Raw genomic sequence first — 19,142 nt, 5'->3', positions numbered from 1 at the left:
TGTAATCAAGCAGATACTGTTCTACACATGAATTTAGTAGGATATCATAAGCAGCAAACGTATTATTGGTTCATCCCCATGACTAAGCGTTCATAATATAGCTCCACACAACAAAAGCCTTTTGTTATTGTTACGTCTGTTACGCGCTGTGGGCGCTTTGACTGCACTTGTAGCTTTTTTTGTTTACTTTTTCTCCTGAGCACGACCCTTCTTCGCAGCACAGGAACAATATCACGTTGAAACTCACACAAATAAAATTGTAGGTCTTTATTTCAACTCTCGATTCAAAATGTAACCTCGGAAGACTGGTCAAATTATGTTCAACACTTAATAAATTTAAGGAAGACGATTTACTTTGTAACCTGGACGGTATGGCTGACATCGTAGTAGACCAGCTCTAGTGACGAGGAACTGGGCTAAGAAGAAGGTTCCTTATCGGGTGTTGAACAACTGCGGAGTCTCAATGCATATTAAATCTAAAAATAAATTGAGTGATTATCTCCGTATGTATTGAAATAGTCAAACTTACGAGGTCACACAGATGACTCCTCACATGTTACACAATACACATGTCTAAGCGTTGCATATACTTATGTACAGTTTTGAACTCTAGCACGTGCGTCTGTCAATCCTGTGCTTTTATCATAAAATATTTCTCCATCTCTTCATTTATATCAAGAACAAGGTTGGGTGGAACATAGAGTAGCATGTTATTCTGAAAGTTAACCTGTGATTGTTACTAGGAGAAAAGTTTTTCGGACTATCAGGTCGTGGCCCATTGATTGTGTGACCAAACGTTTCGTTTATTGCTGCGGTGAACATCTTCAGTGGTGTGTGCAGAGTACTGGTTCTGCTGCGCTGGCTGCACAGTGTGTGAACGAAACGTTTGGTCACAACCAACGGGCGGGCCTGATAGTCCGAAAAACTTTCCTTCTATTGACGCCGGCCGTGAAAGCCTGCACCCGAATACTGTGATTTTATATTCGGAAATTATTGCTAAATATCAAGATACACCAATTTCAGCATCTTAAAATATGAGAATTGTTCCGTTTTCAAGCGCGTGAACATCTGCTAGACTCGCAGCTTCGACTGACTACTTGATTGGGTGTTTTCCGAGGTTTTGCCGGACTAAGACAAAAGTCAAGTAATCTCAAGATGAATCCTCGGGCCTGTCTTGCTGTCACTAGTTCGCTGATAATATAAAACCTCACAGTTGATGCAGCACCGTTAAATAATGATTTAAAAGTACAACATCGGAAAGCGGAAACGATGTAGTTATCCACCTGAAGTAGGGCAGCCCTAACGCTAATAGGCTTCGAAAAATATAAACAACGCAGTGTCAATCAAAGCGCCAACTCTTTAATCACGCAATTGTCCTGCATTCAGAATCCATGACGTCACCCTCACTAGAGGCTGACGATTTCACAAATATTTCTGTCTATAGTGTGATAAAAGTTTATGCAATGAATAAAATATATAATTATATTTAAACAATTTGATAGTTAATTTACACTTTTTAATTTTATTTCCACAATTTAATTAATTTAAAACTACCTTCTCTAGTTGGAATGGATGCACTGCTGAAATAGCTTCTGGAAACTTCTGAGACGAATGCATTGCTCCTTACCAATGTGTTCAATTTCATGCACAATCTTGAATGTCATGTAACATATGACAGAATATTCTGCTTTGCAGAAGTTCATCACCCGATGTCCAATAGGAGTACTAAGCATGGCATGTTTGTTTCAGAGCTGGTCTGGGTAGCTTTCCGCACGTGGAACCCAGACGTGGCTGCGATGCAAGCCGCTTTGGAGGACCTCAAGAGGACCGGGCAGGATGTCCAGAAATTCACTTATGAATGTCCGGAAGTATCTGCCTCTTAAGAAGGAACTAATACATAGTTTGCTGTATGGAAAATAAATTGCCAGCATGAACTTACTCTTCTTTGTATAATGTTACATTAATCCCAATCCTAATTCAAAAATAAAATAAGAATATTTTACCATGGCAGCACACCAAAAATAATACTACGAGGTTATTGAACGTCTGATGGGAAGGCTGTCCCCACTTTTCAATAATTATTAGGCATTGCCATTCGGGAGGACATCTGAGGACAGTATGTTAAAGTGGGGGGGGGGGAATTGTTGACTCCAGTTATGATTTACGGTACTTCACTGCTATAATCGCGAAACGCATCATCCTGTGCTTTCTCCACATACCTACCTGCAGATTTTGTTCACTATCTACATTAGTCACAAAAATGTTCCTGAAATTCTCCTTGGTAAACATTTTGTTAAGGCAGCGGCCGATTTTCAGGGGAGGCAAGAGAAGCCGTGCATCTCCTAATATTTTATCAGAACACAATACGACAGACGAATTAAGAACACAGAGATGTTATAGCAACAGACAGACATTGTTTTCATTCATACTGTATTAATGAATACCAGTTTCAATATTCAATATGAGTGATAACATCGGTTATTGGTGATGTCCGCTCAGTATAAATAGTACAATGGCGTTCAAAGATAACTGACTAGAATTATCTGATCGTGTAAGCGAACTTTCTAACCATGGGATAAGTTAGAATCAAATATTTAAAATTGGACAAACTTTGAAATAGTTTCGGTAGTTGTCAGTAGATGACACCACTATTGGGACGAGTAAAAATGAGTTTGGGGATAATGATGACGCAAATTAAGTCAGTGGCGTATACTGGTTTAAGGGTCTGGGCTACCACTGACCCTATTATTACACAAAATATATTTTAAAAACCCTATAATGAAATTCCTTACCTATTTATATGTGAATTCCAGACGTCTTGATTGGGACGAAAATACTTTGATGACTTCGTCATTGAAATTGCAGTTGGGCCGCTTGCGAAGTTTCTGTAGAAATGACTTTTCAATTGACATCAGTGCCATGCCGGATAAACGTTCTTGTGTATGAGTTGATCTCCAGTAGGATTTTATTCTCTTCAACGCAGAAAATGTTCTTTCTACCGATGCTGACGTAGCTGGTATTGTCACAATTAATGTTGCCAATTTAAGGACTTCAGGAATAACTTGGTTCAGCTGGTTTTCATATATGGCAAATAATATTTCATGGATAGGTTTGTTCGAAAAATCAAAGACTTCTGCTGAATATATTACACTTAATTCATTTTTCAAACGTACTTGATCAAAGTGACTGTTATAGGACTGAAATAATTTGTTTAGTGCCTCATTCGGGAAGTTTTCTCTATAAGCAGATAATTTTTGAGAATCTAGAAGATGTGTGAACTGAAGCTTTCCATAATCAGAAAATCTGTCAGTAATTTCCATGTGCATACGATCTAGTATGCTGTAGTACAGCTGCCTATATTTCAATTCATCATCTCCTTTTCTTCGCTTTAATGGTGGTTCTATTGTATTGTCTGAAGAATTTTCATTTTCCATATTACTCCATATGGACGGAAACCCACTACGTCCGAACTCGGATATAGTATGTTTTAACTTTGGTACCTCTTGCAAGCAGTATGCTATGTCTAGACTTTTTGTCTGAAGAATATTGTAGAGCACATCTGTATGTGCGAACACTCTAGCATAGATGCAAATCTAGTCTTTCAGGTGAAGCTTCCTGTAAAGCAGATTTGAATAATTTCAAGGGAAAAAAAAATTGTTCCGAGGCCGGGTATCGATCCCGGGACCTCTGGTTGAATATAGCTCAGTTGGGAGTGCGCTGGTACGTTCAACCAGAGGTCCCGGGATCGATACCCGGCCTCGGAACAATTTTTCCCTTGAAATTATTCAACTCTAGCATAGACTTCAAGAAGAAATATATTCTGAAACTGTGTGAAAAAATACAAATATCCTTGAGCCTGCACAATTACATCATCATCCCAGTTTTCTTCAGAGTCATTACAAATGATATTTTCAAAGAAAGCAGTCAGTTGTTCTCTGTATTCCTCTGCTGTATTTACAAGCCGAGATGTAAAATTCCATCTAGTTTGTGCTACTTTTGGGAGTTTCTTTTTCATAAATTCCTTGAGTTTTTCTGATCTTTTAGGAGATAATGAGAAAAATGCAGCTAAACCTGACAGTGTTTTGAAAAAAATGCGGCATTCTGGAATGGATAAAGTAGTTTGTTGCAAAACTAAATTGAGAACATGGCTGTAACAATGGACAAATAGTGCTTGAGGATACTTTTCTTGAACTTTTGTTTTTAAGGAATTAATATTTCCCGCCATAACTGAAGCACCATCGTATATCTGTGCAATTAACTTATTGCCGACATTGTATTCTGCTATAACACCTTCCACATGCTGAAACAAAGCAGCAGCAGTTTTGTCCGAACTGACATTTGTGAATCCTATAAACCGTTCTTGAACATTGGCAGTACTGTCGACGTATCTTAAAACAGTGGACAATTGACTCTGATTAGAGCAGTCACTTGTTTCATCAACAACAATGGCCACAAAAGGTGCTTCTTCTATTTCAGATTTTCTGTTCTTTATCATAACCCCACTTATAGCAAATATTAAGTCATTCTGAATTGCGGGAGAAGTACCACGGAATACTGTTGAACTCTCAAGATGATTGGCTAGTAAATGGTCAAATTCACTTAAGGAACTTAAATGTTCAATATAATTTCCTCTATTGTCTGATTCCACACTCTCATTATGACCCCGAAAAGCCAATTCTTGTTTTCCTAGAAAGCAGACTGCGTTAATAAGACGCAGTAAAATCTCCCTATTTTTTTTTTCACAAGAGCATTGTGTTGGTTGATGTGTAGAACTTTTTGCTTATCTAGCTGTAAATCAATTCTTGTCTTCCCAAAGTTTGCAAAGTTCATGCTATTATAAATATGAGCTTTTGATTTGTCGTGTTTTAGGACTGCCGTTCGAAGGGAGTTCATATTAGAAAACCCCTCTTTTGACCACACATTAGTTTCGCGGCTAAATAACAAACATGGCCAGCAAAATAGTTTAGACAGTTTAGAACTACCACACAACCAATTCCACTTACCATATGATGTTGAAGTGAAATGGCGTGTGTACTCACGCTGTTTTTCTTTTACGTCCATGGACAAATTTAACTCAGGAGTTTGTCTTTCCATTTTGACAATTTCAACTTTCTCGTTGTATGTACGACGGTTAAAAGGCACTTTTGATAAACCTTCTATTACACAGTCATTTTCAACACAAACCTCTCCAGAAACTTGTTCTGCCATATTTTTCACAATATCACTTAATTGGGAAATTAAAAACTTAATAATTCACAATTAATATAACTCTTAGACACTCGAACAAATCACAAATTTAAAATACTGCACTGCAAGAACACAATCACATTAATGAGCTAGCGTACTAAGCATATTGTTGCTTCGCGCCTTCCAAGAAACCGATCACGAGAGCGGCAACTCACCCACCTACAGTGCATGATGGAAACAGGAGGGAGCGGGGGGACGGGGAGTTGTGCGACGTGAGCGGAACGGTGACAGGCTACCCTTCGTAGCAGCGGTTTCTCCTGTGATGCCGCCTTGACAACTTGTTTCTTTCGAGAGCAGAGAGCGCATATAAATCTAACAATTACTTTAATTTTAATTACTGTGGTAAAACTAATACGGTAATACAAAATTATTACATTATGTTATATTATAAACTTTTTCTTTTGTAATTTCCTTGGGCTACCGCCGGTAGTCCCGGTAGTCCGCAAAATACGCCCCTGGATTAAGTATAAATTATTCTCATTAATATCAAAGGTTTCCCGCTAAACTTGGTGAGTGCTTTCTACAATTAGCAGAGGGGGGTGAAATTATGAATTCTATAATGTGGGTATATTTATGTACCATTGGCTACAATGAATGTTATCTTAGCCATATGTTCATAGAAGTAATAACTAAAGAAGCCACACATACGCGAACAAATTGTCTATCATTATCGATTAATAGGGGTCAGGTATCTGAGTGCCAGTTTACAAGTAATTCGTACTGATAAAACAGATCGCTGTAACCTGTAGAATCGACACCAATCAGATTAGAGCATCTATGACTAGTGAGTAATAAGCACAAAATCACTGACGCGTGATTTTATCGCAGATCACGATCACATCCATGATTAAACAGGCCTTTAAACGGTGATTACAGTTCTAGGGCTAAACTGCTCACTAAGTGCGGAGGGGGACCCGTAGGCTTATTCTGCAACCTCCTTACATTGGGATGATTTTGATGCTCTCCAAGCATGTGATGCACTGCCACAGTATCCAGTAGTCCTCTGCAGCCTGCCCACATTGTTCGCCATTCATATGCTTGTATTCTGCTGCACCCTTCAACTCACCAAGGCCCTAACAATCCGAGGGAGCTATTCTCCCCCACTCTGCTGCAGTCCATATTGAAGCCACAGCGGTCTTTTGGGATTTGTGCAGCTCCGGTCAACAGACCCATCTGCAGGGGAATCCCGGAACCACGTCGGTCATGTATTCCTGGTCGACCTGTAACTATCGAGAATGATTTATGAAATGATGCCAATGAGGGCGAAATGAATCCGATGTCCAACGTCGAAAGTTACCAAGCAGTTCTGCTTCAAGTGGTTGAGGGAAAACCTCGGAAAGAATCTCGCCAGATAACTTACCCAAAAAGGATTTGAACCCGGGCCTGCTCGTTTCACGGTCGGGCTAGCTAACCGTTACTTCACAGCGGTGGACCAACTGTTAGTTATTCTGTGAACGTGATCACCCTTATCTTATCAGCTGATTCGTGTCCTTTTCTCACTGCGTGCGCTCCGCTTCTGTGTTATGCTATTCCTATGTGGTAAGCCTCAACCGGAGTGTAGTGTAGGCTACCAGTTACGGTCGAACATATTTTATTGCATTGTAGGACATATGACTGTGTCCATCGTCAATATGCAATTCGGCCGAATCTACGTGACGCTCTTGGATATGATTTTAATTGTGCAAATGCAGTTCTGAGATTTTTATCCAATACAGGACTTGACAGGGTGATTTCGTTTTTATTGACTCGTTGTTTGTTTACCCTCCGAACCCTTTACATCCTGAGGTTTTTTTTAATTTTTTCGTTTTACTTAGCTTGGCATTTCGGTATGTATATCCGAATATTTTATAGAGTTATATTCAGTGGCGGCTCGTGGGTATTGAATTAAGGGGGGCTGCATACAAAAATAAACCACGCAACTTACTTTATTTAAAGATTAGTTCCATGCGCCTTATCTTGTAAGTTGTGTTTAAATGAGACAGGCTCATGTTAGTAGATTTACTGGCATTTAAAAGAATCCTGCGGAGAAATTCCGGCACACCGGCGACGCTGATATAACCCCTGCAGTTGCGAGTGTCGTTAAATAAGCCATAATTTAATTTTTTATATGCAGATTTGAACCTCAGAAATATCTAACTGGTGATGTTGTAGTTGGTTGCATAATATATACATACATGATACATCAATAAATGAAAAAAATAACTGAGCCAGAAATTGAATTCAGGATATTCAAGAGCACGCACTAGGACGCTTGCCTCATTTATTGTGATGTTGTTAGATGTTTCAGATTCCATTATGGTTTGAAAACATTCTAGCAATGGCTCCTTCTTCTCATGAACAACATTTACTGTTCTTATTTTAAATCCACCTTGTTGTCCCAGCTGATGGAATTGTCTTTGAAACACATTAATCTAATACAGACTGTGTGGAGATCGAGAGAATAAAGCAGGGATACTGGATAAATTAGCAAAAAATATGCGAGCCTTTGTATTTTGTTTAGCGGCTCTTTCCATTATGAGAGTCAACTGATGGGCACTTAATTTCACATTTCTCCTGAATTGTTAAGGTACTGAACTGAATAGACTGTAAATATTGTACAGAATTAAATATTGTTGCACTTGTTATACTCACAACATTAAAGAAAATGTATTTAAAACTGCGCGCTACTGACAAACTGCTGCAGATTTTGCAGTGCCTGGAAACTCTGGATTCACGGCAAGGGGCAGCAGGGGGAGGGGTAAAAGTAACGCGCAAAGCATCCGAGACGAGACTGGCAGCTCCAGGGGAGGAAGTGGCTTCACCAATCCGTCCTTGTCTCTGGTTTCGCTCTGGCAGCACCTGGGGAGGAAGTGACTTCACTAACGATTGCGTGCATGTCATTGAGAGCGAAATGTTTTTAAAAATTCGAGCCGCTAAATAGAGACTGTATAATAAATGTTTTTCACAACATAAAACGACACAAGAGCCACATATGTCTGGGGGTGCTGCAGCTCCGCAGCCCCTCTTCGAAAGCTGCCCCTGGTTATATTGTTGTTAAATCTCGAGATTATTTGTGTCTGTTGGCATTTGTTTTGTCATTTTATGGTTGCTTTTTAAACAGTCTTGTACCAAATATTTGCTCATGTTTATAATTTTTTTAACGAATCACGTAGTAATGCATTTGTGTAGCTTATTTGAATGTTACAACATATTTTGTTCGTGTTTGTTTTTAGCTTATGGTATTGTTTGTGTTTTTGTTTTTGAAACAAGGGCGCAAATAGCCATAGAAGCTAACTCGCCCTTTTTAAACCATAATAACTAACTGTTATGCTACCTATTGACAAAACTGGGAAAACTACACCTGTGAACTGTGAGCGCCCGTTGTTAATAATACTCGTAGATACAGTGCAGCCAACTCACCCGATTTCAGGATGATCTGGCAGATTTCAGTTTCTTTAAACCTGGAAAATAAACTATCTACAGCTGACAGCCGAAACTATGACTTTGCATTTCCTAATTTATTTCATAATTTTAAGCAGTAAAGTTATCATTGGCTACGCTGTTAAACTATTAAAATTAGAATCAGGGCCTATATAAAATAACAGATATTGACAAATAAAACAATGTTTCAAAGAATAACAGTGTTTCATTCATCTTGTGAGTAATTTATGAATTAGGCTATGTCAAAATTGCTAGTTTTTCGTTTTTATACGTATATAATACTTTAAGATTAGATAAATGGACAATCATTATATCGGGTAGGCAGACGACAAATGTTAGAGCAAGAAGGTATCAGATCTGCTTTTCTACTGTGTAAAAAATCAGAGCAATTATTACATTTGAGATTGTATACGTCTGTTAGGTTCTATATTTTGTTTGTTTCTCTCCATTGTTTAGGTATATCTGTAGTATGTTTTGTCTTTTGTAGGCTACATTACACTCGTATTTATATTTTTCTGAATGATGACACAATTTTATATATTTTGTAATTGTGATATAAACAAATACAGAGGCATCGCTTTGGAAAATATTCCGTTCAAAATTCTCACAAAAATAATTACGGAAAGAATAAAGGAGCTGATTGATGAACATGTCCTAGAAACTCAGCTAGGATTCAGGAAAGGAAGATCAATCCTCACCGCGATAGAACTCCTGTGAAAGAACATCTGGGAAGCACTTGAAGGGAAGGAGAAGTTCTATGTCAGATTTGTAGATTTTTCCAAAGCGTTTGACTTCATAAGCAGAAAATTAGTTATAGATTTTTCCAAAGTGTTTGACATCATAAACAGAAAATTAGTGATGCAGAAACTGGAGTAAATCTTAGATAAAAGCAACACATGGACACAAATTATAAATTCAATACTACAATGGAACAAAATAAGAATATCAGACAATCTCTCAGTGTCAGAGCCGATGATCCAATCAAACGGAGTACTCCAGGGTGACCCGCTAATTCCCCTACTTTTCATCCTTACAGCTGAAGAAATTATAAGAATAGCCCAAAGGGAAGGCGTTATATCATGTGCCTACGCCGACGGTATTGTAGTAGGATCAAAAGACATCACAAAACTTCAAAATACAATAAATGATGGGAAGAATGTTGTTCGAAGCAAGAGTTTAAATTTAACATATCTAAAACAGAAATGATGATGTTTAGAAATGGAGGGAAGGCTCCTACATCGGCGGAAATCTTTATCAAGAAGAAGAAGATAAAAGTCACACCAGATTCCAAATATCTAGGGGTCACGTTGCAAACAAGCGCTAAATGTTTCACAAATCACATAACAGAGAAAGCAACGCAAGCAGTAACGGCAATACATGAAATAAGCTACATCAGAACACTCAGCCAGGAGACAGCAATCACATTATTCAGAACAGAATACTAATGTATGGCATAGAAAACATCTGTCCGCACTAGAGACAGTAAAAGCATTACACATCAAGAGAACGATTGAATTGTCAAAGACTATACGATCCAGACTCATCTACTGTACCTCCTGGCAAGAGAAACCTTCCTCATTGAAGACCTCAGGACACATCTACCTCTACCCTACACTAGAGCCTCGGAATAACTATTAGCATCACTAAAGGAACGAAGAGAAGAAATATGGCCAGAATTTTATGGCAGAGGGGCCATGACAGACCGAACATGGACAATGGCCAATTTTGAGATGAGACAAGTGTTTACAAGAATGGCAGTGCATGGTTTCCATCGTGACAACAAAGCAGACCATGAACCAGCCACGACATGTGAGTATACATTGTGTGGACATACATGCGAAAGCTATCACCTGGAACTCTGTACTAAATAAGTGACTATGCAAAGTGTGTAATACAAGTTAAAAATTGTAATGTATTCCTCTACACTTCATTTGGCTATTTGGCTGCAATAAAAGTATTATTAATTGTGATATAGGCCTATTCAATGTTGAAATCAGACACTTTCCCACAGGTGGAGATTTATGCTATACCCGGAAGGTGGAACAGACCAAAGGAAACAGTCATAGCTACCGATCTTACCTACCGAAATAAGCAGTCTATGTAAAAGAGAAAGTATAAAAATAAGGTCAATTAAAGAAATAGAGTTTTTATCTGTTCATAAATTATGTTAAAAATATCTACTATTAAATGCTGGGACGTATTAATTTAAATATGTTAGCACTTTTGTTTGGAACAATATACTGATTAATCTCCAGTTAAATCTGGCAAATACGTCTTCCAGTAGCTTATCTGAAGTTTTCAAAGGGTACTGATATGAATATCCCACTGATTTTGAAGAGTTAACAAAATGCACTACTCCGAGTATGAACCAATCATATTCAGAGTTCCATCGTTGTTACATTTGATTCCGCGTCTAACAATTTTTTTCATTGACTCACCACCAACAGTACTCTAAATAACATAGTCATTACGGTTCATAGATTTCACCTTTATGTGAAGCCAACTGTGAATTTTCTTCCCTAAATTCAAGGGATAACTTTCTATTGACTCCTCAATACTGTATATATGTAAACAATCTCTGTTGTTTTGCCATCATACACGAAAACTTTACATTTTATGCTACAACAGTATTTTAGGAAATAAAATTATTATATTCGCTATACAAAACTCACACTCAAAACTACACCAATAAAAAAGAAAGCACATCTGACTTGTTAATTTTATTTAAAAATCTAAGACTGAACATTCAGACGGTTTAAATTTCATCCAATCAAGATTGGCCGGCAGACTCAGTTATGCGAACTCTGTCGCCAAATAAAACCCCCTACATTGATCTTCCGAGATTGGAATAGTGTGGATTCCTGGCCATGTCGGAATTCCTGGGAATGAGGCCGCAGATGCTGCAGCCAAAGATGGTGCCACGAATGGCACTCTGGTATATTGGCGCGAGAGATGGCAAGACTTACAAAATCACTTGAAATATAGAACATGGTGGCAATGGGAAGGAGGAAAACAAATTACGAAGAATAAAGAATACTGTTCGAGTTTGGGATTCGTCCACAAGAGCGTTACGACACGAAGAAGTTTTACTCACCCGGTTGAGGATTGGCCACTGTCATCTGACACATAGCCATCTGCTACGTGGCGAGCCTCAGCCAGAGTGTGATATGTGCCGTGTTCCACTTACGGTGAAACATTTTTTATTGTATTGTAGAAAATATGACTGTGTCCGTCGGCAATATGGAATTCGGCCGACTCTACGAGACGCTCTTGGAAATGATTTTAATAGTACAAATGCAGTTCAGAGATTTTTATCGAGTACTGGACTTGACAGGATGATTTAGTTTTTTTTATTGACCCGATTTCCTGTCCTCCAGACCCTTTACATCCGGGGGTTACATTTGTTATTTAGTATATAAGTTTGTTAACAAACTTGACATTCGGACCTTTTACATCCGAGTATTTTAGAAATATGCCAGCTAATTTATTTATGGTAGCATTTGTTTTATTATTTTATTGTCTCTTTTTAAATACTAGTTAAGGTCTGAGATTTTTATAATTATTTATACATCACCCTGTTGAAACTGCATTTGTGAACCTCGTTTTAATCGTGACAACGTTTTTTAGTTCTTTTAAGCATTCTGATTATTGTATTATGTCTCTGTTCTGTAAAGAATTTTAGATAAGGGCGCAAATAGCCATAGTCGCTGACGCGCCCTTTTTAAACCCCACTAACTAACTACATTGATCTTTTAAAAAAACTCAAGGAAAGTGTACATATCGTAACAGAATTTATTTTAGTTACTGAAAATCCATATCAGTGGTACAGGCATATTAAAAGGATGGAAGATGGAAGAATACCTGAGGAAAGCATGCGTTTGGAACCAGAAGGACTAGGAAAGGAAGACTTAATGAAAATTGAATGCACGTAGTGAGAAGAAATGCGGAACTGAAAGAACTACAAGAACCAGATAGCACATTACATATGGAACAATGGAGGAAAAGAATGATAATTCTTAAGTATTATATTCTTAATTGATTAACACGAGTAAGTCCGCTAGTTAATCAATTAATTATATTCAAGTGTTAAAAGTAGTGCACGCAAGATTCAAAATGTATTATATTCTGTTTTGTTCAGGGAACTTACATTACTGTAGAAAGTTTATAGGCTAATAGAAAAATATGAAATTGAAATATAATATCCAAATTATACGTTTTAGTTAAAAAAAGATCTGAAACCTCCTGGGGGGATACATCTTGAAAACCGGGTTGGGGGGCGGCGAGAAAATTTCCCCCTAGCCACCACTTGAATTCATCACGTTAGTGAAGTAGGTGACATTTTATATGTATAACCCTTCTACAGTGATCACAGCAAACCTACTTAACTCGTTCACCACGTATGCTAAACGTCAACCTACCCTCCCAGCGGGGTTGAGAAGTCGCATTCTACCTGTAAACTGACGTTCAAAGATATTTGACCACTAATCGATAGTGATCGATAATATATTGGTGTAAGTGTGGCTTCTTTAGTTATTACTTCTATCAGAGCGTTTAGAATAGAAAGTATATTAACTCGGCAATGGTCTAATGTGACTTTTAATCCCCCTAGTGTCTCCACGGCAACTGAGCGAAACATTGGCGTGGCGATCGTTCTAAGACTTCAGTTTTCCTCTTGATACTGTGGACAGAGCAGGTAGAAATTGTTCTGCAATGCAATTAAGGAGATACCGCTATTTCTTGTGGTGTTCGGGTGATTTTTATTGTGCTGTTTATGTGAGCGAGTAGTAATAAGCCTAATTGTTTTGTTCTTGATGTAAATCCGATTATATAATCTGTAAGGAAGAGACGTTTCTTTTATCCACCCAAAGACTAGACTATTTTTCAGAAGTGGTGTAGAGCAATTGCACGAAGACAGAAAACTGTATGCTCGTTCTTATATCTGTGATATCCATTTTTCTGCGGTTTTCATTGTAAAAACCGATAAATTTATTATTGCCGATAAAGAGGTAGGACTTCCACACAAGAACTGACGATCTAGACCGTATGCCATAACACATATTTTCCCAAACTTGCCTCGATATCTTGAAAAAAGAAAAGAAGAGAAAATATCCAACCAAGAGGACATCAATCCTTTCTCATAACAATGTACCCTTACCAAATACCATCTGGCTATGACCAATTCCATCGACGCAAATAACCCAGTAGTTGATACAGCAACGTTAAAAATGCGAGTAAAAAAGTAATTGGATGTGACACCCGAAAATCAGAACACCTTAGCTAATCTTGCGCTTGTGTGCATTAATGTGCCATTACTCCACACCTCAATGCCCAAAATTATGTCTAGTTACATTGACCGTAATTCCTTCCAGTGAATGAACTCCAGACCAGCATTTCAGCTGTTTAGTTCGAGTTTTTCAAAATCGATACATTTTTATTAGAATCATAAACTGTGATGTGTTCGAGGGAAGTGAAAATACAAAAGAATTTACAAGGTGAATGAACGACCTTGCAGATACGCTGAACTCCAAGACTCTCCCTCTGTCCTGTACAAAGGATCCTAGCATTACACGATTTTAGAAAATATATTACACGTAATTGGCAATACAAGGAACAGTTTGCCTAAGAAAGAACTCTTTAATTATTTAGAGTGATAATTCAGAGCACTCACGAAATACATTAATATTCTTGTGAGATGGAAGATTTAAATATATTCCGATAGAAAAAAATTAACCGGGATTCTCTAGAGCGAAATTTTGGAATTAGAAAATGATTATATTGTGATGATCACCATAGACTTTCTACATCTGAACATTTTTCAATTTATGTGCTGGTTAAAAAATGTGCTGCATTCAAGTGCTAATTGTGAACTCCAAGTACCTACCTTCTACTTCATTAAATAAACATGTTTAATTATTAATTATTTTATATTTAATAATAGCACTTTAGTCGTAATTAACGTAAAAGTTATTTCGGTAACAAAAGTACAGTATAATTCTACTTTGCATCTAGAATACAACTTAATCTGGTTTACAATTTTATTACATTTGTTTATTCCGTTTCCACATCATAAGAGGTTTATAATCGAGTATAGTAATAGAGCTCATGGAAAAGTCGTTAATTTGATATTCTCCAATAAGTTGCATACAACTAGTTAATACAGTGCTACTAAATAGTTTTAATTTTACAAAACACAAAATAACATAGGTATTTCAAAAGATTAAAACATACATACATTAGCAGAGATATAATACCGAAGCTTAATTTATGAGTTTAAGTTGCACGTAATATTTCTTGTTCCCCTGAATTACGTATAAACCAGATACAACTGCAACTAGTGATTAAATAGTAGGTAAAAACTATTGGTGAAAATAAAGTTTCTCCTTTATTATATTACATTCTTTCTTGTGTATAAAAAACTATAATTTCATGTCAATGCGTACTTTATAATGTCATAAAAATGTTCAGTTTTGCGAAGCTGTACTTTTTTTTTTTCGTATTTCTGCTCAAGCCGGCACAATGTTCCATTTTCAGTTAATTATTATACCGGTATTTATTATTTAGGGTTGTTTTATGTAACTCACAATTTGTTAATGTAGTAATATTACATTTTTAAACAAGTAAAATATTATAACAAAGCACTCTCCAATACATTCTTATCTAATGGGTTATTTTAAAAAACCCTTTGCATTCTCTCGAACAGCGATCCTGAAACTTGGGACGGAAAACAGAGCTAGAGCCACTCGGCGAAGAACCACTGAACTAGAGGAAGTAACGTCACTTTCTCTTCTACCCGCTCTGTTTCTATGAATAGATGGCGAATATAGTAGTCATTGTTGCTAATAGTATACAAATATACCCGCATTATAGAAGTCAATATTTGAATTCCCTCTGATAATTATAAAACAACACTGGGTTTAGCTGAAAACTGCTGATATTGTCAGTTATGAGAATAATTTATGCATAATCTATATCATCATTTTCCCCGACACTTTTTTAATCGCCCCAATAATGGTGTCACCTGTTGAGAACTAGCTAAACTGATTCAAAGTTTGTCAGTTTTTTGTATGTTTGGTTTTGAGTTATCCCGTGGTTAGAAAGTTCGCTTACACGATCAGAAAATTCTAGATTAGATATCTTTGAACACCAATGAACTAAATGTAGCCTATTGCATTTGTCGACTGCTGCATGGCTATAACGAATTTATTTCCTTTCCACCTTTGTGTGTCGTTGTTCATTAATATATTAAATTTAAACCTGCCTTTCTAGGCACCATCATTCTTCTTCCCCCTCTAATTGAATTTCATTATATGTATATTTGATTTGTACTTAGTTGTATTGTATGTAGTGCTATATGTGAAATTACTTTCGTCAATATCAAATATGAATATCTGAAACCTTTTTCAAGTAGGGACCACTTTTTAAAGTTAGAACAGTTTCGCGGACCACCTTAAGCAGATTTATCATTTTTGTAGCATATTTTAATATCAGTATACTTATATTTTAAAATAGAATCAATTAATTAAAATTAATTAAATTCAATTAATTTTATATTAGTATTAACTAATTAAGTCAATGTTAATAGAAGAAAATTCATTTTCATTTTTTTTTAATAATTCAAGGTATTAGAGTTTAGATGATCTTTAATTAATTAACTAAAAAAAGTAAATGTTGGTACTAACATTAATGAGATTGTTGCACAGTTCTATACTTGGATGTATGCTGGCAATCTTAATCGGAGATCGTCACATACATCAAGTTATTTTATTAGAGTTAGTGATGAAAACCCTTTCTCACACAGATACGTAGAAGCAAACTGAATTATAATCTCTAAAGCACCATTGTACAGTCCACTGTATTCTCTTTTCACTTGAGTTGCAGTCCAGAAATTAACCATACCTTCCGGTTCGAATTTCATTTTATGTCCGGTGTCATTCGAGAGTTCAATTCTTTCACTCTATGAAAGTTTGTTATTTTCAATATCGCAATGAAAGTGATCACGAACCCATGAAAATTCGTCACATTTACTTGGAAAATAAGCTTCAAATTGTGACCTCAGAATTATATTATTGGTGTACGACGTACAGTACGTGGCCGACTTGGTGTCGGCAAAACTATTAAGAAAGTCATAAATACGGTACTTTGGTCCTCTGTTATGAATTCGGGTGGTCCCTGGTTGGGTTACAGGCGCCAGATGTGCAGGGAAAAGATGGCGAGAAACACCACGTTCATAGTGTTTCAAATTCCTCTTTTGTTGTTGAGAGTAGAGTGGGAAGTCGGTAGACAGGTAGGGTAATAAATTTCATTAAATGTCAGTACTGAGAGAAAACGTGAAAGGCAATTGCCATGTGCACCGCCATCTTAAATTACAATTAATGTTGATAAATTTGACAATGCTGTGCAAAGACTGACGGAAGTGTAAACACGCATTGGTCTATTGTTGCGAATTAAATAATTTAACAGCATTGATCAAGAAGATACGGTATATATTTCCGGTTGCTTAATGCTTCGGTAATGTGATAACTTACACTTGTTGTCATCGAACTTTCAGAAATCTGTAACAGTAAGTATTCTCGATTTAATATATATCGTCGTGTGAATGCAAGAACTAGGTAACTCGAAATTTGCGTTTTTTAGTTACCTCTTCTATAGCATAGCAAAAATCGCACAAAATGTAATGCAAGAACTTGGTAACTGATCGAACGATACCAGCGACATCTATTTTCCAATATAACAAATAGGTAAATGAAAACGAGACATATTCCTTAGTGCAATAAATAAGTAAATAGGCAATGTCACAAAATATGAAAAATCAAGTTACCTAGTTCTTGCGTTCACACGACGATATAATCTTCACTGAAAATTACAGCTGATACGATTTTTGTTCCTTTTGTAACTTGCTATATATTTTTATCAATTTCAGATACCTAGAAAGTGCTGTGTTCCTGGGTGCAAGTCAAATTAGGACACCAGTGTCAGATTACATGGCCCTGTTTGTACGTTTTCCTTCCTCAAAGAAGAGAGACGAAAACAAGCTTGGCTTCGTGCTATCCCACGAAAAGGTCGGCAACCAACGTCATCATCAGCTGTTTGTGCCAATCACTTCGATTAAAAAGACATAATTCTATATGAAAACTGGAGAAAAGAAGATAACACAACTTCAAAATTAGTATTGAGATTCCCTAAAAAAAAAAGACGATACGTTGCCCTTCAAGTTTCCGAATTTTCCATCATACTTAAGTAATAGCGGACCAAGTGAACGATGAGATCCTGATTCCCGGAGAGAAGATATTAGAAAAAGAAGTGAACAAAAAGTGATGGAATTGGAGGAAGAAGATATAGTAGGTAATCTCAGTGCGTTTGTTCGCCATTTCACCGAAAGTTCTAAAACTTTGTTAGTGGCAGCATAAGCAAGGTGATCAGTGTGTATAGTTTTACATATTGAACATTGACAAAAGTGAGAACGTCACTTCCAAGCTTAGTGTTGTATGCAGTGTTATGATAGATTAGAATTTAAATTTGAGGGTATTTTTAAAAGATAACGAAATTCCAGTCCTATTTCCAGGGGCTCCTACACTAAGTAAATGGACACAACTAGACAGGTTACTTTTGAAGTATTATAATTATTTTAAAAAAGCAAACTGCGCTTTGAGCAAAGCAGTGGAATTAGCCCAGCTTGAGGATTTTCCTAATAAGACAACATTGCAACTTGTAAGTGACCAAGTGAAACTGATATCAAGTACCAAGAAACAATATTCGTCTGCATGTAGACAGTGACTTAATTAACGATTTTTACTCAATCTTGTCAAGTAGCTATTTAGAAAATTGTGAGATATCAAATAGCTCTGAGGTGTTGTACGTATGTGGTTATGTGTCACATAGTGTCTGTCAGGTTTTGAATTGTGAGCTGTGTGTAGATCTGCTTAGAGAGGAAAAGGCAACTGAAGTGAATGATACATATTTTGACCATTTACAGAGGGGATTTGGTTGCTTGTATCTTTTTCCATGTGGCCTCCATGTCCCAGCACACTATTAACTCTCCAGAATTAGCCACCAAATGTTTTAAAAATAGATCAGCTAAGAAATATCCTTGTTAAACTATCACAACTGAGCTTGGAGAACAATGCTGTTTACAGTGACATAGATGAATGCAACTGTGATCAGAAAGTGAAGGACTTACTTTCGAAAGCAGTGATGAAGTTTGTGAATATTGTGTTAAACAATTATACGAAGTGTGTAAATAATGAAACTGAACAAAGCAGCAAGAAAATAAAACTGCAGCCCCTAGGGTTTAGAAGGTATAGTATGCAATACCTTCTTTAAAATTATGTATTAATATATCATTAAGGATTTGAGATTTACTTTTTTTTGTATTATAAAGTTTTACTTCATTGCAATGTTGTGATTTATACATGGAAATATTTTGTCCTCTCATTTGTTCATTAGAATTGTCGTCTGCTGTAGGACTACCAATTGAC

At 36.7% G+C, this 19,142-nt stretch overlaps 1 protein-coding gene across 1 annotated transcript in view; it reads left to right on the top strand.

The window, feature by feature from the left end:
* LOC138693339 (uncharacterized) overlaps positions 1-1,938 on the top strand; it is a 28,239-nt gene extending 26,301 nt beyond the window's left edge. The window contains exon 6 of the mRNA XM_069817250.1: positions 1,750-1,938. Within this exon, the coding sequence (XP_069673351.1) occupies positions 1,750-1,883 (134 nt within the window). The 3' untranslated portion in view covers positions 1,884-1,938. The remainder of the gene's footprint in view (positions 1-1,749) is intronic.
* Positions 1,939-19,142: the final 17,204 nt, after the last annotated feature.

The sequence above is a fragment of the Periplaneta americana genome, chromosome 17, assembly GCF_040183065.1.
Source record: "Periplaneta americana isolate PAMFEO1 chromosome 17, P.americana_PAMFEO1_priV1, whole genome shotgun sequence".
Taxonomy (NCBI): domain Eukaryota; kingdom Metazoa; phylum Arthropoda; class Insecta; order Blattodea; family Blattidae; genus Periplaneta; species Periplaneta americana.
The sequence above is the reverse complement of the archived record's forward strand: the minus strand, read 5'-3'. Positions and strand labels throughout refer to the sequence as shown.